The 24,485-nt window shown below is 41.7% G+C and overlaps 1 protein-coding gene across 1 annotated transcript; it reads left to right on the plus strand.

Moving 5' to 3' along the window:
- The first annotated feature begins 12,124 nt into the window (after positions 1-12,124).
- On the plus strand, positions 12,125-24,037 carry LOC137504618 (olfactory receptor 2D3-like). Its single transcript, XM_068233201.1, has 4 exons — positions 12,125-12,203; positions 13,725-13,868; positions 14,145-14,256; positions 23,181-24,037. Exons 3-4 carry the CDS (start codon positions 14,199-14,201, stop codon positions 24,035-24,037), a joined length of 915 nt encoding a protein of 304 aa, XP_068089302.1. The 5' UTR covers positions 12,125-12,203; positions 13,725-13,868; positions 14,145-14,198.
- The last annotated feature ends 448 nt before the right edge of the window (positions 24,038-24,485 follow it).

Here is a 24,485-nt window from a genome sequence, read left to right on the forward strand (position 1 = left end):
GCACAGCCAGAGACCGCCTGCCCCTCAGGTGGTTCCTGGCTGCAGTAGTATCTGTGTCTCTCGTTCCACGGGAGATAGCCTTACAGTTGCACCAAGCACTTACACTTCATTAGGTGTCCAGAGGTTAGTCATACTTGTATTATTGGTGATTCTGCAGATCATCCATAATCAGGTATACATCTGTATTGTTGTTGATTCTGCAGATCATCAATAACCAGATACTCTCTGTGTGCTGACACCAATCGTTACAGAAACCCGGTGGAACTGGATAGGCTTTGCCAGGGATCGCTGTGCAACCGCAATATTACTGTATATGGATCCATGGCAAATTTAGCTGTTATTAAAAAGGTAATTTAAAATGACATAGGGTCCCCCCTCCTGAGCCTCTTTTACCCCTTTGTCACCCATGCAGGCTGTGTTAGTTAGATTGTGGTGCCTGGACCACATGGGGCTCTGCAGCCTGAGCTATGCCAGCACCACATAGGTGGGCTTTGGAAGGGAGGGGCTGCTAAGCCTCACCCTCTCCTCAAGAGCCCTTGTTGAATGCATGGACAAGGTGCTCTTCCCCACCTATGGTGCACGGGAGGAGGTGGGAGAATCAATGCCTGGGGTTGGGTGTTCATGGTGGCATGCTATAGTCATTTTTGAATAGGATCACCTTCCCTGCTTGGCCTGATTAAAGTGAAATGGCTCTACTTGATCAATACATTTTTTTTTAAAGATTGCACATTATTTCATTTCACTGTTTTAGACACTGACGTGTTGGATATTGTTGTAGCAGCAGTGATTACCCCACACAGAAGTTTGAATAAAATTGTACATTCTTTTATTTCACTGTTTCACATTCCCGCTTCCATTGCCTAATGTTTCCGCTGCCTTCTGTATGCTGTGTATCACACTAAATTTCTATTTCCCTGCTGCCACTTTAATTGTAATTTTCTGGGAAAAACAAAACAAAACAAAAAAAAAAAGTTTTTTGGAACGTTCTTTTTTTCCCCTTTGTTGCCACTGTCCTCCTGTCCACTGGCACATTCACTTTGTTGGACTTTCACAAATTAGCTTTGATGAAAATTTGTGAAGCAACTTGAGGGTGTAGAAAATTTTCATGAGACAGAGACGTTCCCACTCATCCCTATTTGAAACTGCAATCATATGCAAAATTCACCATTAACAGCATTTTTAAAGAGACTCCGTAACAAAAATTGCATCCTGTTTTTTATCATCCTACAAGTTCCAAAAGCTATTCTAATGTGTTCTGGCTTACTGCAGCACTTTGTACTATCACAGTCTCTGTAATAAATCAACTTATCTCTCTCTTGTCAGACTTGTCAGCCTGTGTCTGGAAGGCTGCCAAGTTCTTCAGTGTTGTGGTTCTGCTATGAACTCCCCCTTCCAGGCCCCTCTGTGCACACTGCCTGTGTGTTATTTAGATTAGAGCAGCTTCTCTCTTCTCTCTTATCTTTTACAAGCTGGATAAATCGTCCTCTGAGCTGGCTGGGCTTTCACATAGTGAGGAATTACAGACAAGGGCAAAGCTGTTTGCAGGAAGAAAAGAGCAGCCTGAAACTTCAGTGCATGAGAGATGCAGGGGGAAAGAAACACACAAATGATCTCTTGAGATTCAAAAGGAAGGTTGTATACAGCCTGCTTGTGTATGGATGTATTTTCTATGTGTGGACATACTGTACATCAACCTACTTCCTGTTTTGGTGGCCATTTTGTTTGTTTATAAACAAACTTTTTAAAACTGTTTTTAACCACTTTTAATGCGGCGGGGAACGGCGAAATTGTGACAGAGGGTAATAGGAGATGTCCCCTAACGCAATGGTATGTTTACTTTTGTGTGATTTTAACAATACAGATTCTCTTTAATAATAAACCAAAGCTGTTCTGTAATTTTTAAATGGTCATACAGAAATTTGGGCGCAGGAGCTGGCTAGTTACGGTAACAGAATATTGTTCATTTTACTCATATTCCATTATAGCCTTACCTAACCTTCCTCTCACACTAACCTCCCTTATCTACTCGTAATGCTAACCCTACTATGTTAACATACTGCTACCTAAGCCTAACTCTTAACTTTCCTACCTACTCATCTACCACTATGTAAACATAACTACTAACAGTTAATTGCAATAACTTTCCCCTTTAACCCGAAGGAGAGCTAATGATGTTAGAGAGGACGAGTGTGATTTGAAATATAAAAATGTGCCTTTTGCTTCTGAATTCTTTCTGGTATTAGTGACTAGGGGTGTGATGGGGGTGTGATTAGGGGTGTGTCTTAAAGCAAAGGTGTCGAACACCAGGCCTGGAGGGCCAGATCCATGCCAGTGCTCAGGATGGACTGAGAGAGAGAGGAATGTGTTCTACCTGATTCCGACCCATCAATTAATTTGAGCTGTGTTAAAAATGTGTGAGAACCTCTGCCCTCGAAGGACTGGTTAGACAACCCTGGTCTTAACCATTTCAGCCCGCAGGTGTTTTCACCTTCAGGATGAAGGCAATTTTCCTGTCAGCGCTCCTCCCATTCATTGGCCAATAACTTTATCACTACTCACCACACGTAAATGATCTAAACCTTGTTTTTTTTTCCACCAATTAGACTTTCTTTGTTTAATTGCCTTCTTAAAACAAAAGGAAATTTGCAATAATTCAGTTATAAGTGAACATTTGTGGTGACTTTCTTTGGGTGGTACATTTTGCTATAAATTATTTTATTCTAAATGCATTTTAACAGGAATAATAAGAAAAAAAATGAAAAAAAAAATCATTATTTCTCAGTTTTCAGCCATTATAGTTTTAAAATAAACTGTTCTACTGTGGATAAAACCCACACATTTTTTCCCATTTGTCCCGGTTATTGTAACGTTTAAAATATTTCCCTAGTACAACGTATGGTGCAAATATTTTATTTAGAAATAAAGGTGCATTTTTTCAGTTTTACGTCCATCACTAATTACAAGCTCATATGGGCTCAAGGTAATAAGGTGTATAGTAATATACCTTCACAACATACATATTTAAAAAGTTTAGTCCCAGAGGTAACTATTTATGTATTTTTTTAAATGTATGTGTTTTTTTTTCATTTGTACTTGAATTTTACTTTTTGGCTACTAGGTGGCGCTTTCCTGGAAGATACCAGGGAGTGCGAGATATTTGGTTTGGTTCATGAATCAAATACCTCCTTTTTGGAGGCAAATAATTCATTTGCAGGGAATCATTTGCCTCAGGGGAACACTGGTTCCTCTTCAGCAATGGATTCCCTGTAATAGCAGCGGGAATGAGCCATGTGCAGGCAGATATGCATGCACAAGGGCAGCAACACTGCTGGACGGATATATTTGTCCAGATTGCATTTGAATGGTGATTTTTGGACAAATCTATCCGTCAATGGCGTAGCTAAGGAGCTATGGGCCCTGGTGCAAGTTTTGCATTTGGGCCCCCCAAGCACTCTATACATAGCAATTGATCTGGTTCTCCAAAACCAATCAAGGACAACCACAGTGTCAGAGGTGCAAGAAGGGGATGGGGAACAGTTTGTTAATGATGACTACTATTCAAAGCATCTATAGAAGTGACTATTACCAGCTAAAGACCAATAAAGAACTAATACTGTGGTTCAGGGTGGGCCCCACGGGGCCCCTCTGGCCCAAAGGCCCCGATGCGGTGGCTACCTCTGCACCCCCTATTGCTATGCCACTGATATCCATCCAGATGGGCTTAAGTGGTTAAAGTGTCCCTATTTCTTATCTCAAAATGTTGGGAGTTGTGCACTCATCACACCCCTAACTACTGCTCAGTGCCTCGTCCAGTCACCTTATTTACAATGTTTATTAATGTGCAGATAATAAATGCCATGGCAATTCTTTGATCCATGAAAAATGATCTGATGTTCTTGAAGGACATTTTTTCCTCAATTCTCCAGGAGTGTAACAGTTAATGAACATGAGTTTATTTGCTGTGGGAAAGCTAAAGAACTTTACGGACACCAGACACACTAGAAACAAGTGTGAAAGTTTAAAGAGAAACTCCAACCAAGAATTGAACTTTTTCCCAATCAGTAGCTGATACCCCATTTTACATGAGAAAGACAATGATTTTCACAAACAGACCATCAGGGGGCGCTGTGTGACTGATTTTGTGCTGAAACCCCTCCCACAAGAGGCTCTGAATACCGCGGTACTGCTGGCAAACTGCCACAATGTAACAATGTTCAGAGACAGGAAATAGCTGTTATTAGCTGTCTGTAACAGACAGAGCAGCTAGAGATAGCTAAATAACCTGCCCACAGTAACAATGTCACCATGTAATACATGTCAGAATGTGAATCTGGGAGAGGAAAGATTTTACAATGAGCAAACACTGACTAAATCATTTATACATAATTATGGTAAAAAATGAAGCACTTTTTTTACTACATGATTTTCACTGGAGTTCCTCTTTAACTTCCAACATAACTTAGTTCTCTCACAAGGACATTCGGCAAATTACACTTGCAGCTGAACTTAGTTCTTCCACAAGACAAATAGGAATTCAGGGAATTAATTTGTGATCAGGAGGGACGTCTATAAGTATAAAAACCTTTCTCCATATAACTGTCTCAGCAAAACGATGCTCTACCATGAACTGCATCTCCTAAAGGAGCAAATTGTCACACAGTAAAATAACATTATTCACCTGTCCACAGCAAGGCTATGAGCTGAGAAGGAGATTTTTGTGGCATTATTTTGTGTTATTAGCAAAATAATCAGGATGAGGTATGATTAACGACTCAACTTGCAGCAATACAGCCAGGGCCAGATTAATACTTTAGCCTCTCTAGGCCAGGCTTCTTGTTGGCCCCTTTCATGTGTAGCAAGGACCCCCATTCCATGTGGAGCCTCCCAATTGTGTGTATATTATTATGTACAACAGCACTTCTCTTTCATGTACAACACACTTTGGCAGCAGCACCCCTCTTAACATTTTCAGCCTTCTTTTCACTTTCCAGCTGCCGCCCTCGGGCTGCAATCGCCCAAGGCCCAGGCCTTTCTATTAAAAACGGCACTGAATACAGCCACTTCCCAATACTGGCTACTTAGCTTTATGCATTCGCATGCATTTTGCAAAACTGTAATTTTGCATCGTAATTTGCAATTACAATGTAAAATCGTAATGTGAAATTGTTGGAAAAATCGTAGTTAATTTCACATGTAAACGTAATCAGGGACTGTAATTTTGAAATTTCTCATAATTCCTGTGTAATTTTGCGCCGACTTTAGTGGTTAATAGCAAAGCCCCAATGCCTGCTATCATCACCAAAATCGCTACGTATGTTAAGGGGAATTGTTTAAAGAGACATTGTAATTTTTGAGAAACTCAATTTTAAAATGCTAAGGAAAAATGTTTTTTAAACTGTCATTTTTAAGTTTAAAAACGATTTTCCTTTTGCATTTTTAAAATCTACTTTCTCAAAAACTACACTTTTTATTTATTTTATTTTTTTAAATTATTCCTACTAACATATGTGGCAATTTTGGTCACTATATCATGTATGGGGAAAATATTGAGAAAATTAACACAATCACAAAGGGATTACATAAAATTAATTGAGTGTCCAAATTGTAATTATGTATGGTCCTATCATAATGTAAGGTCATTTTCTTGCACTGTTTGATGTTTTGTAATCTGGATTTCTAGATAGCCTCACAGACAGTGTCAGGGCCAAAGGTGGCCACACACCATACAATTTTTTGATTTGAATCGAGCATTCCAACCCAATTTTTCGATTAATCAGAAGTTTCGATCAGAATCTTCGAGGTAGCACACAAATATTTTCGAGATTGCCACAATTTCAGGATCAAAGATTGTGAAATCCGAAAAAAAATTGGTTGGTTAGAAAAATGAAGAGAAAAAAGTGAATAAATAAAGTTTGGTATGTACTGAATAGTTTCATCATTTTTTTGTGGTTGAATACCATGTCACACTCCATCACACGCCATACAATTCTTGATAAAATTGGTCTGAATATTTTAGCTTAAAATCGAAACAAAACCGGGAAATGCGATCAGATTTCTCGATATGAAACCAATAAAAGCTTTTGATTTGTTGGGACAACCGAACGTATTTATCAAATTGGTGTAACATCGGATCTTTTAATTGTGTAGGGTGTGGCCACCTTAAGGCTGCTAGAATCCAAGACAGAGATGCCAAAGTTTGCTCCCCTCTGTCTTTCTGCATACACAGGTACTGGTACAAATTGCTTTACAAATACCTCCATGTTTGTTTGTTTTTGCTCTTTTTTTCTGCTTAGGGTCCTATTTTTATAGAACTAATACTCACTGAACCCTACATCCTCCAGTGTGTCATGTAACAGGAAGTTGCAGTGCTCATTGCTATGTTACAGGAAATGTGTAAATACTGCCACCTTATGAAAACAGTTTGCGCCAACATGCTGCAAGAAGATAGTGACCAATGACCTGTTATAGAGTGAGTGATTATGTATTGAAGGCTTACATCTCCTGAAGAAACAGTGACTGACTACATGATGCAAATAGGCAGAGTATACACTTACATTTTATATGAAGATAATGCACACACTGACATTATAAGAAGACAAAGGGCACACCAACTGTCAGTAATACTCACTTTACTCTCAGGTTGCCAGTTGGAACATGTGGAGGCAAATACATAGGCTTATGCCGCAGTCTGATGTCTTGGTGTTAGGGTCATGATTAGCATGTGTGTGTAAGTGGGTGTGCTGTATGGCTATGGGCGTATACTTCATGGCGTTTGCAGATGTTATATGCTAGCCAAATGTGTGAGTGTGTTTCCATGCACGCTTAAATCTCGCCAGGTGGCCTATTTAAAGAGACACTGTAACATCAAAAACATCGCCTGGGGGGTACTCACCTCGGGTGGGGGAAGCCTCAGGATCCTAATGAGGCTTCCCACACTGTCCTCTGTCCCACGGGGGTCTTGCTGCAGCCCTCCGAACAGCCGGCGACAGACCCGACTGCTAATTCAATATTTCCCTTTGCTGGCTCCAGCGGGGGCGCTGTGGCTGCTTTCGGCTCCGAAGTAGACGAAAATACCCGATCTCCGTCGGGTCCGCTCTACTGCGCAGGTGCCGGAGACTTGCGCCTGCGCAGTAGAGCAGACCCGACGGCGATCGGGTATTTCCGCCTACTTCGGAGTAGAGTTGGGCCGAACGGTTCGCCGGCGAACGTGGTTCGCGCGAACTTAGGTGGTTCGCGTGCGGGTACCGCACGCGAACGTTTTGCGGAAGAAGTTCGGTTCGCCCCATAATGCACCTGAGGGTCAACTTTGACCCTCTACATCACAGTCAGCAGGCCCAGTGTAGCCAATTAGGCTACACTAGCCCCTGGAGCCCCACCCCCCTTATATAAGGCAGGCAGCGGCGGCCATTACGGCCACTCGTGTGCCTGCATTAGTGAGAGTAGGGCGAGCTGCTGCAGTCTCTCATATAGGGAAAGATTAGTTAGGCTTAACTTCTTCCTGGCTGCATACCTGTTCTGTTCAGTGAGCCCTCAGCCCACTGCATACCTGTACTGTGATCCTGCCACTGCATACCTTTTCAGTGATCCTGCCACTGCATACCTGTTCTGTGAACCCACCCACCACCACTGCATACCTGTTCAGTGATCCTGCCACTGCATACCTGTTCTGTGAACCCACCCACCACTGCATACCTGTTCAGTGATCCTGCTGCCACTGCATACCTGTTCTGTGAACCCACCCACCACTGCATACCTGTTCAGTGATCCTGCCACTGCATACTTGTTCTGTGAACCCACCCACCACCACTGCATACCTGTTCAGTGATCCTGCCACTGCATACCTGTTCTGTTCAGTGGACCCGCCACTGTATACCTGTTTAGTGAACCCGCCACTGCATACCTGTTCTGTTCAGTGGAGTTTGGTGTGTCAGTGTGAAGCAGTACCTTAATTACACTACCTGATTGATGTATACACATGCAAGATGTTTTAAAGCACTTTAGGCCTGTCATTTAGCATTCAATATGATTTCTGTCCTTAAAACGCTGCTTTGCGTCAAATCCAGATTTTTCCCGGGGACTTTTGGCGTGTATCCCACTCCGCCATGCCCCCCTCCAGGTGTTAGACCCCTTGAAACATCTTTTCCATAACTTTTGTGGCCAGCATAATTATTTTTTTTTTTCAAAGTTCGCATCCCCATTGAAGTCTATTGCGGTTCGCGTACCCGCGAAAGTTCGCGAACCCGGTTCGCGAACCTAAAATCGGAGGTTCGGCCCAACTCTACTTCGGAGGCGACAGCCATCAGAGCGCCTGCACAGGAGCCGGGAAGGTAAATATTGACGTCACCGCTGTACGGAGGGCTGCAGCGAGACCCCTGAGGGACGGAGGACGGCGTGGGAAACCTCATTAAGATCCTGAGGCTTCCCCCACCCGAGGTGAGTACCCCCCAGGGGACATTTTGACGTTACAGATTCTCTTTAAGGGGAACCTTAAAGGAAACCAGAGACAAAATATATTCAAAGTTTTTTACATACCTGGGGCTTCCTCCAACACCATTGGCATGGATCACTCCTACGCTGCTGTCCTCAGTCTTCTCCCTCTTATGTACTGGGTCCCGTAAGTTCGGCCAGCCACAGCCAGTCTGCGCATGTGAAGTGCACTCTCTCCGTCTCTCTCTGGTGGAGAATAGTACTGCGCGGGGGCAGAACTATTCTCCGCCGGAGAGAAACGGAGGGAGCGCACTGCGCTTGTTCAGACTGGCCACCGGATGATGAAGTTACAGGACCCAGTACAAAAGAGGGAGAAAACTGAGGACAGCAGCATGGGAGTGATCCATGCCGATGGTGTTGGAGGAAGCCCCAGGTATGTAAAAAACTTTGAATATATTTTGTCTCTGGTACACTTTACGTGGAACAAATAAGAATTTAGACCAGTTTACTGAAAAAAAGGTATTTTATTAAAGCACATAAAATTGACAATACATTTCGCAGGTGCTTGCCCCCTTCCTCAGGTCAGTGAAAAAACAGCTGCCTTGACTGCTATGGCTGTGTAGCAAGCATCAGTGCCTCTATATATACATAAACTGGACCACATTGTTCAAGAGAGGTAAGATTAATTGCGGCTCCGTCGGCCATCTTAGTTCTGTGCTGCTCATATTTTTCTCCCTCCTCATTAGAGGGATTGTTAGCTGGCAGGGATGGTCGTAGTTTTACGCAATTGCGCTTCGCCAAACTACGGCTTCAAAAACAAATATTCGCTTTGTATGCATTTCGTAGAATACGCGTTAAAATACGCAATTACGGGTAGTGCGAAGCGTAGTGTATGCGGATACTTATGCCCGTATGCAGAAAATTGTACGCATTAATTTAATTTCTTTAGAGATGCATATCCTGGGAACCCTTCTATGCGTACATTCCCCTTTCCAATGCGTAAATTTGTATGCATACAATCGCATGCGGAAAATTAGACGCGAGTAACGCATTCGTAGTTTACAACGCAATACCCATGTTAACTACGCATAGTGAGAGTAAGCTACGCGTAGCGGTACTTCGCTACGCGTAAATTCGTAAGCGTAGGTTCGAAACTCCGTCTACGAACTACGATGCGTAGATGCGAACTACGATGCGTAAATTCGCACTGGCGTAGTTTCTGCTCATCCCTGTTAGCTGGGGGCGTGTCAGGAAAAAAAAAAAGAAAAAGAAAAAGTGTACTCCACACGCCACCTAGTGGCTGTGGAATAAAAGTAATTCCCACCAAAATACTGAACAGTAAAAGGAAATAATTAATACATTAAAAAAATACAAGAAATGGAATTAATGAATTAATAAAAACTAATAAAAATAATTAATTGATAAATGTAATATTGTTGAGTAAAAAAAAACACAGCTTTACTGGAGTCACTGTATCCTTGCTTGAGGAGTTTGCACACAAATTTGACAGAAAAAAATTAAATGAATAAATTAATATACATACATACATACTGTACACACACCTGCTTTAGTGGAGTCACTGTCCCCTTGCCTGCTCGCTGGGCTGCGGGCTCGGTCCTCGCTTCACTCTGACTACTTTTTATTCTGCCTCTATGTCCACAAGGATAGTGGAGATTGCACACTAATCTGGCAAGCCAAAATTTCAGCACAAAGGCCAGTGATGAAGCGAGAGTCCTGGCGTGCAAACTCCACTATCCAAGTGGACATAGTTAGAATAAAAAGTTGTCCGAGCGAAGCGAGGACCGAGCCCGTAGCCCTGCGAGCGGGCAAGGGGACAGTGACTCCACGACAGCAAGTGTGTGTATAAATAACATTATTTTAATATTATTTTAATAAAAATGTATTAATAATGTATTATTATACATTATTATTCCCTTGCCCAAGTTCAGAGAAAGTTATGTTTTATTCCACAGCCACTAGGTGGCGTGTGGAGTACACTTTTTCTTTTTTTTTTCTGGCAGGCCCCAGCTAACAATCCCTCCAATGAGGAGGGAGAAAAATATGAGCAGCACAGAACTAAGATGGCGGAGGGAGCCGCGATTGCGGACTTTCAATTAATGATTTTTATTAATTTTTATTAATTCATTAATTCCATTTCTTGTATTTTTTCATGTATTAATTATTTCCTGTTACTGTTCAGTATTTTGGTGGGAATTACTTTTATTCCTCAGCCACTAGGTGGCGTGTGGAGTACACTTTTTCTTTTTTTTCTGGCACGCCCCCAGCTAACAATCCCTCCAATGTGGAGGGAGAAAAATATGAGCAGCACAGAACCAGTGGCGGAGCTAAGGAGCTGTGGGCCCTAATGCAAGTTTTACAATGGGGCCCCCCAAGCACTCTATACATAACAATTCATACGGGGCACCAAAACCTGCCAATGGCAACTACAGTGTCAGAGGTACAAGAAAGGGATGGGGAAAAGTTTGCTAATGATTACCACTATCCAAAGTATCTATAGAAGTGATTATTATGAGCACAGGACCAATAGAGAGCTAATACTGTAGTTGAGGGAGGTCCCTTTGGGGCCCCTCTGGCCCAAGGGCCCCGATGCGGTCGCTACCTCTGTAACCCCTATTGCTACGCCCCTGCACAGAACTAAGATGCCACGATTGCGGACTTTCGCCGCTTCCTACATGGTGAGTTGCAGCTTTTTCTCAACGAAAGTTGCATAATTCGTTAGAGCAGATTCTCAGCTATCCATAGATATATGACTTGTGGGAGTTTAAACAAGCTGAAAGTGGAAATTCTTTCTGTTTTCAGCACAGCTGAAAGTGTGTATGGGGATTAACGGTGGGTCCCCTAAAGGTGACTAGCGCCGCCTCAGGTAAGTAAATGACAATTTCCTTCTCTTATGTTCTTTAGTAGTCAACAGTTTGACCATCTGTGGTTAAACAACACCTACCTGATGATTGCATTGCCTTAAAGAGACTCTGTAACAAAAATGTCATCCTTTTTTTTACTATCCTACAAGTTCCTAAACCTATTCTAACGTGCTCTAGCTTACTGCAGGACTTTCTACTATCACAGTCTCTGTAATAAATCAACTTATCTTTCCCCTGTCAGATTTGTCGCCCTGTGTCTGGAAGGTTGCCAACTCTTCAGTGTTGTTGATCTGTTATGCACGCCCCCCCCCCTCCTCCATGCTCCCTCTATGCACACTCCCGTGTGTGTTATTTACATTAGGCAGCCTATCGGCTCTCTTATCAGTTAGAGAAGAGAGCTGCCTTTTACAAGCTGGGTAAATCGTCCTCTGAGCTGACTGGGCTGTCACATACTGAAGAATTACAGACACAGCTGTCTGCAGGAAGAAACAATAAGCCTGTCACTCTTCAGTGAGCTGCAGGGGGGATAGAAGGTAAACACACAAATGATCTCTTGAGATTCAAAAGGAAGGCTGTATACAGCGACAAAATTGTGACAGAGGGTAATAGGAGATGTCCCCTAACGCACTGGTATGTTTACTTTTGTGCGATTTTAACAATACAGATTCTCTTTAACATCTGCTGCCAGACATTGCTCGCTGATCATCTGTTGTAAACGTGTGCCTACTGGACATTCAACCAATGTGGTCCAGTCAACTGAACCAATATGTCCATCTTATTTCAGTTTAGAGGACTTCATCTTTAAAAACAGTTGGCCTTACTGACGCCTTTACCTCTCCAAGACCTGCCTCTTTTTCTCTACCTTTAGGGAGCCAGGACTACAAATTGGCTAAGGTATGCAATCTGGCAATATTGTTATAAGAATACACAGTACACACTGACATTGTACAAAGATGCAGTACCTCCTGATTGCTGGCATTAGTACAGCACTGACATGTTCGAATATTCAGTGAGCAGTAAGAAATGAGTGGAGTTTAGGGTTAGGGTAAGTCGTAGGGCAAGAGTTGACCTTGGTGTATGGGAAATTAGGAGGGCAGGAATCTTAAGGACATTTTAGTTTCTCCAGTACACCATAGTAAGCCCAGTGAACACAAACCCCACTACACACATACATAATTACTTAGTATTTATATAGCGCCTACATCTTTGCAGCACTGTACAGAGTATATATTGTCTTGTCACTTGACCGTCCCTCAAGGGGTCTCACAATCTAATCCCTACCATAGTCATATGTCTATGTATGCATCAGGGAGTGTATTGTAGTCTAGGGCTAATTTTAGGTGGAAACCAATCAACTTATCTGTATGTTTTTGGGCTGTGGGAGGACACCAGAGTGCCCGGAGGAAACCCATGCAGACAGGAGGAGAACATACAAACTCCTTTCAGATAGTGCCCTGGCTGGGATTCAAGCCCAGTGCTGCAAGGCGATAGTGCTAACTACTACGTCGCTGTGCTGCAGCATGCACTCATAGACACAAACACAATACATACACAAACACATGCTACAAACACACAGATATGCTGATACACACATACACACAAAATACACTCCATCCTCTACCCTTTAATCAGTTCCCACACGCAGCATGCAGAGCTTTGACCACCTCCTCCTATTCTCACTTTCTCTGCCAGCTATAGTCTTTATTGTCCTCCTCCTCAGGTCCCGGTACCTGGGAAGGGGGTGGTGCCCATACACTCTGCCAATGTTCATCTTCCTATACCTGAGATGGGAGGAGCACCACATGTACTCAGCCTAGCGTCCTCTGTCCCCACACTCAGCATTTAGGCTCCCGGCTGCACTGACTCTCGTTATCAGCTTATGCAGCATTGCCATATCAACTTAGAAATTACAAAGTTCCACTGATGAACCTGGAAGGAGTGCTTTCCCTTCCTCCTCCATGGCCTGCTCAGTGATTACTGGCAGTGAGACCACACAAAACGAACATTTACTCCTGATTACACCAATCCAATCAAATGATCAAATTGTCCAAGAATCTAAAGTGACATCTTCTGCTGACTATTGGGAAACAACCAATAAACAACGCCTTTAGCGTTTTTTTAGTAACTGGACGTACATTGAAAATATAATATAATGGAAATGGAAAAAGAAGTCCACCACATCTTCAGAGGAAAATATTGGATGGAGAAAGCACCACACGTGTGTTGGAATATGCAACAGCTTTCATGCTTAGACTGTGTTTGCACAAAATTGCCAAACAGCACTGTGAATTTTGTTGGTGTTCATATTCAGCTTTATAGTGTGTTATGCTACTCTATGCCATACATTTCTAGTTCCTTCTTCCACAATGTTGGATGCTTTCTAAGTTATGATGTTGTTCTTGTGTGTGATAAAAGTATAGCCCCTCCTCCAAGATTGATGAGCTAAATGGTCCTTGTGCAATCATCATAATATTACATCTGCCTACATTGCCTACAAAGATTTGGAAGACCAGCAGAATCACTGACCGAGAAACTGATTCCAACCAAAGATGAACTAAGGTAAGCTTTTGTTAAACAACTTGCCCCCTGGCAATGTTGGTAAGATGAGGTGTAGGCAAGGGCTGAGAAGGGATGGCACACAGGACCCTGGACTAACTCTAGAAACAGGGCAACTTGCGGGTAAGGTGGGCCTGATAAGAGCAATTAATTAGCAGAAAGATTGATAGGCAATCTGCCTATATTAAACCTTAGCAGGACTGGTAAGGACTAATTGCAGCTGTACATGTTTAAGCTGTTTTATACACTAAGAGAATGAATGGGTTATTGTTTCTTCAGAAGTTTAATTCACCTGAAGAAGTCATTTACATACCCGAAACACACAGTGAATGAATGAAGTCTCGGTATGCCAAGCTTGCCATTGGGAAGCTTTTAACTGTGAATTGGAAAGGTAAGTTCCATCTGTTCATTCTTTATTTCATACATCATACAGCGGGCTTTATCAACCAGGGTTAAGGAACACTTAACAATAATAAGAAACACTGACACGTGTTACTATATACGTTATACACTATACAGTAGAAAAGGAACATGGAATGGGGGCTAGAAAAAGGATGTTGCAGTTAAAGTGCACCTGAGATAAGTGGGGGGGGGGGGGGAATTTAATAAAAATATCCATACATACCTGGGCCTCCCTCTAGCCCCCTACAGGCTGATCGCTCCTTCGCCATCCTCCTGCGCTGTCCGTTCACCACATAAATTCCTCTAGTCGGGGCCAGTCAGTGCAGGCACACTCCGGTTGCGTGCACTCCCCAAGCAGGTTCCCATGGTCGGGAGCGTTCTGCAACTGCCTAGTAGTACTGCACAGGCGTATAAGACTCCCGAAGATGGGAGCGTGACGGGGCATGCATGCCCCCAGGCTGTGCATGCGCAGTCCGCCCCAGGCCAGAAGAACTTTCAGACAAATTGTGGAGGATCCAGGCGGCACAGAAGGACAATGAGTGAGTGATCAGCCTGGTCGGAGCTGGAGGAAGGGATATGTAATTTTTTTTTTTAAATCTTCCTGTCTTAGGTTCCCTTTAATAAGGTTTTTTAGCCACACCTCGTTTTAAAGATTGGGCCTCCTGCAAAATAAATCCCCACTCCCTCCACCAATAAGGTTAGGAAAGACAGTGTAAAATACATTATACAAACATCTTTGAATGTCTATGTACACATAAATAGCTTGTCCTTTGCTTCAAATGATTCTAATAATCATTAGAAATGGTTCTGGGTTATTTTAAACAGTTATTCAGATTTGCTCTATTATAGTAGTTTAAGTGTTCCACCCCACCAAGTTATGGTACCAGAAACAGGCCCTTATCCAAACAAGTTTTTTTTTTCCCCCTGAGGATTCTATCAAGAGACAATTCTCATCTTATCTAAAAAAACAACTTTTCCACACAGCCACTCACCTATTCTCCAGTCCCCGCCTCCAATTCACTTCTGGAATTTTCAACTTTAAAGTCGGAAAACCACTGCGCCTGCGCGACCGCGCCCTCGCTCCCGCTGACATCACCAGGAGTGTATTGCGCAGGACCAGTACAGTCTGCGCCTGCGCAGTGTGCTCCTAGTGACGTAAGCGGGAGCGAGAACACAGCCGCGCAGGTGCAGTGGTTTTCCGACTTTAAAGTCGGAAATTCCAGAAGTGAACCGGAGGCAGGTACAGGAGCATCGGTGAGTAGCTGCGCAGGCACAGGACGTCTGCGGGGGACCATTAGAAGCCCAAGCTAAGTTCAACTATTTTTCCCCCTACCCTGCCAGCAGTAGTCCTTTAACCACTTTACCCCCGCCCGTACGAATTTCTCCGTCCCTTTTTCCGTCCTTTAACTCCCAGGGACGGAGAAATCCGTACTTTCCGTGCTCCCGCCGCTGCCCGTGCTCCCGCTCGTAAACACGCCGCCCGCCGCTAGTAAACACGCCGCCGCCCGCTCGCCCGGAGATCAATGAAGGGGAAAACCCATTCCCGTTCGTTGATCTAAGCCCCGCAATGATCCGCTGCTCTCCGATGGGCAGCGCGATCATTGTGAAAAAAAAACACTCACAGCCTCCTTGTACTTCCTGCGAGCGTCCGCAATAAACAAAAAGTTACTGTTGCCATCTTGTGGCCAAATAGTAGAACTACACCCTAAGCATTTTTTACATTGAAATAAATTAGTGTTACACATAAAATTAACTCATTACCTCCCACACTTTGTAATTAAAAAATAAATAAAAAAAATTTACAATTAAAAAAAAATCCATAAATAGTTACTTTAGGGACTGAACTTTTTAAATATTTATGTCAAGAGGGTATAACACTGTTACTTTATAAACTATGGGCTTGTAATTAGGGATGGACGCAAAACTGAAAAAAAATGCACCTTTATTTCCAAATAAAATATTGGCGCCAAACATTGCGATAGGGACATAATTTAAACGGTTTTATAACCGGGACAAAAGGGCAAATACATTTCATGGGTTTTAATTACAGTAGCATGCATTATTTAAAAACTATAATGGCCGAAAACTGGAAAATATCTAATTTTTTTCCCACATTTTTCCTATTTTCCCATTAAAACACATTTAGAATAAAATAATTCTTGGCATAATGTCCCACCTAAAGAAAGCCTAATTGGTGGCAGAAAAAACAAGATATAGTTCATTTCATTGTGATCCTACTAATATAATAAATGGGAAAGTTTGGATGTTTGGATGTTTGGATGGTTGAATGTTTGGATGTTTGGATGTTTGTTACTCGATCACGCAAAAACGGCTGAACGGATTTGAATGAAATTTGGCACACACATAGTATATTACCTGGAATAAAGTATAGGATACTTTTTATTCTCATAACCAAAAAAGAGACAAATACAAATTTCACTGGAAAATGTAAACTGCAGCCACTCTTACACTGTTACACTGGAGGTGTGTTTAGATTCTAAGGGTAGAATGGTTAATTTGCATATATTCAGCAGTGATGCACTGGGAGACATCTCAAGCTCACTCCAACCTGAATTATCGCAAATTCTTTCTGTTTTAAGAAAGCAAACTTTTGTTTTTCTTAACATCTTAGTAAGGGGGCTTTTAGGACCATTGTAGTCCCTTAAACACTCCAATGAGTTCTGGGTCACCATGAGCTGGTTAGTCTGTACCTCTCGGTGTACAAGCCCTACTGCATTGAGCCAAATTAATCTATGCCATGCACTGATGAGGATCAAACAATCCAAAACAGTCTGTATGCATGTTGGATTATTATGGCTTTGTACAAATGAACAAACTGACACATTATTTCGTTCCAGCAGTTCTGGAGGTGTGTTTAGCTTTCAAGGGTAACAATGGTTAATTTGTATATATTCAACAGTGATAAGCTGGGAGACATTTTAAGCTCACTCCAACCTGAATTATCGCAAGTTCTTTCTGTTTTAAGAAAGCAAACTTTTGTTTTTCTTACACTGTTAATGGTAGGGTTCTCAAACTTTGCACAGTTGGTTGGTTTTCAAGGGGAATATTTCTGCCATTCTTGCACTGTTAATGGCACAAGCCTCAAACCTGCCATTCTTGCACTGTTAATGGCACAAGCCTCAAATCTGGTATAGTTGATCATTGGGTGACTGAGGTTCAATTTCAGAAAGGGGGTGGAGCCACAAATAGCCAATCAGATTTGTTTAATTCCAATGCAAATTATTATTGCCAAACACCGCAAAGCTCACAAACTTGGTAATTGAGTAATTGATTAATTTTGTGTTAGGGTTAGGAAAGTGGGCACAGCCAACACCAGCCAAATACATAAGCGGGCAACGCAGGGTCATAAGTGGGCGGAGACAAATAAAAATGTTACTGGGAAAATGTAAACAGCAGCCATTCTTACACTGTTAATGGTAAGGTTCTCAAACTTTGCACAGTTGGTTACTGGGTGACTGAGATTAATATTCAGAAAAGTGGGTGGAGCCTACAAAAAACAATCAAAAATTACCTATTGATTTTTCAGGGGAATATTTCATTGCTGCCATTCTTGCACTGTTAATGGCACAAGCCTCAAACCTGGTACAGTTGATCATTGCGTGACTGGGGTTTACATTTATATAAGGGGGTGGAGCCCCAAACAGCCAATCTGATTTGTTTCATTTTAATGCAGGTTATTGATGCCAAAGACCGCAAAGCTCACAAACTTGGTCATTGAGTAATTGTGTGTTAGGGTTAGGGTTAGGAAAAGTGGGCGCAGCCAACACCAGCCAAATACATAATCGAGCAATGGCGGGACATCAGTAGGCGGAGACAAATACAAATTTCACTGAGAAAATGTAAACTGCAGCAATTCTTACACTATTAATGGTAGGGTTCTCAAACTTTGCACAGTTGGTCACTGGGTGACTGAGATTAATATTCAGAAAAGTGGGTGGAGCCTACAAAAGCCAATCAAAATCCACCTATTAATCTTTAAGGGGAATATTTAATTGATGCCATTCTTGCACTGTTAATGGCACAAGCCTCTTGCACTGTTAATCACCTGTACCTGGTACCGTTGGCCATTGGGTGTTTGGGGTTCAAATTCAGAAAAGGGGTGGAGCCACAGCAAATCAGATTTATTTTATTTCAATGCAAATTATTGATGCCAAAAACCGCAAAGCTCACAAACTTGGTCATTAAAGGATACCCCAACTGAAATGTGACATAATGAGATAGACATGTGTATGTACAGTGCCTAGCACACAGATAACTATGCTGTGTTCCTTTTTTTCTTTCTCTGCCTGAAAGAGTTAAATATCAGGTATGTAAGTGGCTGACTCAGACAGGAAGTGACTACAGTGTGACCCTCACTGATAAGTAATTCCCCTTTTTTTTACCTCTTTCTTGCTCTCAGAAGCCATTTTCTGCTAGGAAAGTGTTTTATAGTTGGAATTTCTTATCAGTGAGGGTCACACTGTAGTCACTTCCTGTCTGAGTCAGGACTGAGTCAGCCACTTGCATACCTTATATTTAACTCTTTCAGGCAGAAAAATAAAAAAAAGAAACACAGCATAGTTATCTGTGTGCTAGGCACTGTACATACACATGTCTATCTCATTATGTCACATTTCAGTTGGGGTATCCTTTAAGTAATTTTGTGTTAGGGTTAGAAAAAGTGGGCGGAGCCCACACCAGCCAAATACATACCTGGGCAATGCCAAGTCATCAGTGGGCGGAGACAAACACAAATTTCACTGGGAAAATGTAAACTGCAGCCATTCTTACACTATTAATTGTAGGGTTCTAAAACTTTGCACAGTTGGTCACTGGGTGACTGAGATTAATATTCAGAAAAGTGGGTGGAGCTTACAAAAACCCATCACAATTCACCTATTGATTTTCAAGGCAAATATTTAATTGCTGCCATTTTTGCACTGTTAATGGCACAAGCCTCAAACCTGGTACAGTTGATCATTGGGTGACTGGGGTTAAATATTTAGAAAAGGGGTGGGGCCACAAACAGCGAATCAGATGTGTTTCATTTCAATGAAAATTATTCATGCCAAAGACCACAAATCTCACAAACTTGGTCATTGACTATTGACAATTGTGTGTTAGGGTTAGAAAAAGTGGCCACAGCCAACAGCAGCCAAATACATACCCGGGAAACATTAGGACATCAGTGGGTGGAGAAAAATACAAATTTCACTGCTAGAATGTAAACTGAAATTTGGCACACACATAGTACATTAACTGGAATAAAGTATAGAAATACTTTTTATTCCCATAACCAAAAAGGTAGTGGAGACAAATACAAATTTCACTGGAAAATGTAAACTGCTGCCATTCTTACACTGTTACACTGGAGGTGTGTTTAGCTTCTAAGGGTAACAATGGTTAATTTGCATATATTCAGCAGTGATGCACTGGGAGACATCTCAAGCTCACTCCAACCTGAATTATCGCAAATTCTTTCTGTTTTAAGAAAGCAAACTTTTGTTTTTCTTAACATCTTAGTAAGGGGGCTTTTAGGACCATTGTAGTCCCTTACACACTCCAATGAGTTCTGGGTCACCATGAGCTTGCTGGTTAGTCTGTACCTCTCGGTGTTACAAGCCCTACTGCATAGAGTCAAATTAATCCATGCTATGCACTGATGAGGATCAAACAATCCAAAACAGTCTGTATGCATGTTGGATTTTTATGGCTCTGTACGAATTAACAAGCCGACACATCGTTTCATTCCAGCAGTTCTGGAGGTGTGTTTAGCTTTCAAGGGTAACAATGGTTAATTTGCATATATTCAACAGTGATGCGCTGGGAGACATTTTAAGCTCACTCCACCCTGAATTATCGCAAATTCTTTCTGTTTTAAGAAAGCAAACTTTTGTTTTTCTTACTCTGTCAATGGCAGGTTTCTTAAACTTTGCACAGTTGGTCACTGGGTGACTGGGATTAATATTCAGAAAAGATAATCAAAATTCACCTATTGATTTTCAAAGGAGTGAAGCCACAGCCAATTAGATTTATTTCATTTCAATGCCAATTATTGATGCCAAAGACCGCAAAGCTCACAAACTAGGTCATCCTTGAGTAATTGTGTGTTAGGATTAGAAAAAGTGGGCAGAGCTAGCACTAGCCAATTACATACCCGGGCAACGCCGGGCGACCAGCTAGTAAGTAATAATAAAGTTATAGACGAATGAATGGAAGGAGCGCTGAAAGGTGAAAATTGCTCTGGTGCTCAGGGGGTAAAACCCTTCAGTGGTGAAGTGGTTAAAGAGAACCTGTAACAAAAAAGTTCCCCTGGGGGATACTCACCTCGGTAGGTGGAAGCCTCAGGGTCCCAATAAGGCTTCCCCCTCAGCTGTAGCTGCAGGCAATCCAGCGCTGGCTCTCCCGAAGTGTCCTGGAATCCTCCCTCGACAAGCCTGACAAGCTACATTTATTTACCTTCCCTGGCTCCAGCGGGGGCGCTGTTGCAGCTCTCAGCTCAGAGATAAGTGGAAATAGCCGATCTCCGTCGGGTCCGCTCTACTACGGAAGCGCAGGAGACTTGCGCTTGCGCAGTAGAGCGGACTGACAGCGATCGGCTATTTCCGCCTCTCTCCGAGCTGATACTGCGCCTGCGCTGGAGCCGGGAAGGTAAATATTTACATCGCCGCCATTTGGAGTGCCAGAGCGAGAGCGCCATGGAACACAGGAGGACAGGGGAAGTCTCGATAGGATCCAGAGGCTTCCCCCTACCGAGGTGAGTAACCCCCAGGGGAATTTTTTGTCGGCACAGGTTTTCTTTAAGGATAGGGATCAGGAAGGGGGGTTTTAAGGTTAGGCATCAGGAGGGGGGAGGGTTATGTGTGAGAGTAGGGTTAGGTTTAGTTGTAGTGAAACATTGATAACATATACCAATATTTTACTATCATCGTTATCACTGTAATTTATTTTATTTTTTTTTATTTGGTGCCTAATTCACAATGTTATTTACCGTTTAAACTTATATCGGCTTCACCCAGTGCTTATTTTTCCTTGCACCTCTAATTCATGACCGCCACCAGGCCCGTTAGAATATACTTGCATTGTGCTGCCATAATGTTGTCACTAATTTCACTCTTAAAATTGTATGAACAATTTCTTAATCCAGAACCAAAAGTATGTTTTTTAAACATTAGTTACTTATACCATTAAAGAGACACTGAAGCGAAAAAAATATATGATATAATGAATTGGTTGTGTACTATGAATAATTAGTAGAAGATTAGCAGCAAATAAAATATTCTCATGTTTTTATTTTCAGGTATATAGTGTTTTTTCTAACATTGCATCATTCTATAATATGTCCAGATTACACAACACTCAGCATTCAAAATGAGTCTTTCAGAGCAGTCTGTGAAGTAATAAACTCTCCTCTGCTAGAGGAAAAGTAAACAGTTCAATTACAGTTGAGATAATAAAAGTCAGATAACAGCCCTCTCCACGACCAAGTTGGTCGGAGAGCTTAATAGCTTTTTTGCATAGAGATAACAACTGGAGTTTCTCAACTCTTCCTGCACTAGAAACAATTAGACTGATGTATCTGATCTTAATGTTTTTTTTCTTAGCTGTACTACACATACAAATCATAATATCATCATTTTTTTTTTCGCTTCAGTGTCTCTTTAAGCCACACATCCACATTGTTGTTATCAAAGACTTGGGCTTAAAGAGGAACTCCAATGAAAATAATGTAGTAAAAAAAGTGCTTCATTTTTTACCATAATTATGTATAAATGATTTAGACAGTGTTTGCTCATTGTAAAATCTTTCCTCTCCCCGATTTACATTCTGACATTTATCACATGGTGACATTGTTACTGTGGGCAGGTTATGTAGCTGCTGCTAGCTGTTCTGGCTGTGAGAGACAGCTGTAAACAGCTAATTCCTGTCTGTGAACATTGTTACATTGTGGCAGTTTGCCCAGAGTACCGCGGTACTCTGAGCTTCTTGTGGGAGGGGTTTCAGCACAAAATCAGTCATACAGCGCCCCCTGATGGTCTGTTTGTGAAAAACATTATATTTCTCATGTAAAAGGGGGTATCAGCTACTGATTGGGACAAAGTTCAATTCTAGGTTGGAGTTTCTCTTTAACACTGTGTGTTCAATGTCCTCTTCTTCGTTAATATTATTATTATGATTATTATGATGATGATTTTATCGTTATTATTATTATTATTAGAATCTCTAGCACACAGGATTTTAATTTAGTAACTCCTAGTACATTCCAGAAACATTCTCATGCATCTCTTTAAATGTAAGTAAACTCTGAACTCTCTCTGCTCTAAAAGGTTAGGCACAGCATGATAACATTTATGGCAAAAATTATATTGATTACAATTTCTGGAAATCCTAAAAAAAAAAAAAACAACCTTTAACTTTTAGTAGGTTTCACTTTTGCAGAAGGCACTGAAAGGGTTAAGCCTTAATGTTTACCATATGAAAAGATGCCTTAGAAGAGCTCTCCTGCAGTCTATTCACAGCTGCTAATCTTTAAAACACAGAACAAGGAGAAGTGAACTCTTCAGAAACTATATGTGGAATAAAGACTTCTTGTTGTGTGCTATTCAAAAGTTTGGATCCATTGTAATACTTTTTTTTTCTATCTGTTAAAAAAAAAAAAAAAAGTAAAAAACACTGAAAAAGTTGATATTGTTACCTGCTTCTAAAAAAACTACTTTTTGAAACTATGGAAATTATCAGAAAATTGCATCTATACCATAAGTGTTTTATATCATCTTTGAAGAATCAACATGAAATATAAACATTTGAATGTCATGTTTAATGGTAGCCAAAGTACTGTAACTGAATTCATTCTTCTTGGACTCTCTGAAGATCCTATAGTACAAATTGGACTGTTTTATATATTCCTGCTAGTCTACATAACCACGCTGGCTGGGAACCTTCTCCTCATAGTGGCTGTGAGGACCTCCAACCACCTTCACACCTCCATGTACTTCTTCCTGGCCAACCTGTCTTTCTTGGACCTCGGTTGCACCTCATCCATTGTACCCAAGATGTTGTCAAATTTCCTTTTAACAAAGAAGACTATTTCGTACACCGGGTGTATCACCCAGGTCTATTTTTTTCTGTTGATGGCAGAAACTGAGTGCATCCTTCTGGCTATGATGGCCTACGACCGCTATGTTGCCATCTGCCACCCCTTACATTATAATATAATCATGAATAAAGCGGCTTGTTTTCGGTTGATCAGTGTGTCGTGGTTGACTGGAGGCATCATATCTTCTATTGATATATATTTCCTTCTTCACCTAAAATTTTGTGGTCCTAATATCATTAACCACTTTTTTTGTGAGGGACCTTCGCTATTACAGCTCTCTTGTAGTGACATCACATTGTCCAATATCATACAACTGGTCGGCACTATCTTTTTCTTTTTCATTCCGATCCCACTAATCCTTTTTTCTTATTTTAGGATTATTATGGCTATCTTGAAAATCCCTATGGGAAAATATAAAGCCTTCTCCACTTGTGTCTCACATCTGATGGTGGTGGTTATGTTTTATGGGGCGGCCATATTTATGTACATGAGGCCAGACCGCAGCACCACAGAAAACACTGACAAAATGGTGGCAGTATTCTACACAGTGATCACACCGATACTTAACCCCATGATTTACAGCCTGAGGAATAAAGATGTTCATAGAGCCATGAGGCAATTGCATGCTTTCTCCTCCACACATGTGTGTGGATTAAGGCTTAGCCATCGGTGAAATTTTCATCTAAAACTCATTTAAAGTGGGATTATACTCCCAAAACTAAAATTCCAATAACAACTCTTAGTTTTAGAAAATAACATTTGAATGCATTTCCAAGTATTCCGTGTGTGCAAAATATTTTATATTCACTGCAAAGAGCAGTAAAAGCTTGCTTATCTCTGGTAATCTGCAAAGACAAGAATCTCCCTGTGCCTGTGTCTTCACTCTGCCCCACTTACTCTGCTGAAGTGATTGAGCTGCTGCCAGGGCGATGTGTCTGTTCAGCAGAGGGAGGGGCGCAGAGTGAAGACACAGGCACAGTAAGATTCTTGCCTTTGCCGGTGACCAGAGATAAGCAAGCTTCGACTGCTACCTGCACTGAAAATAAATCATTTACACACCAGGAATACTTGGAAATACTTTTAAATGTTCTTTTCTGTCACAGAGAGTAGTTGCTGAAATT

The sequence above is a fragment of the Hyperolius riggenbachi genome, chromosome 4, assembly GCF_040937935.1.
Source record: "Hyperolius riggenbachi isolate aHypRig1 chromosome 4, aHypRig1.pri, whole genome shotgun sequence".
Taxonomy (NCBI): Eukaryota; Metazoa; Chordata; class Amphibia; order Anura; family Hyperoliidae; genus Hyperolius; species Hyperolius riggenbachi.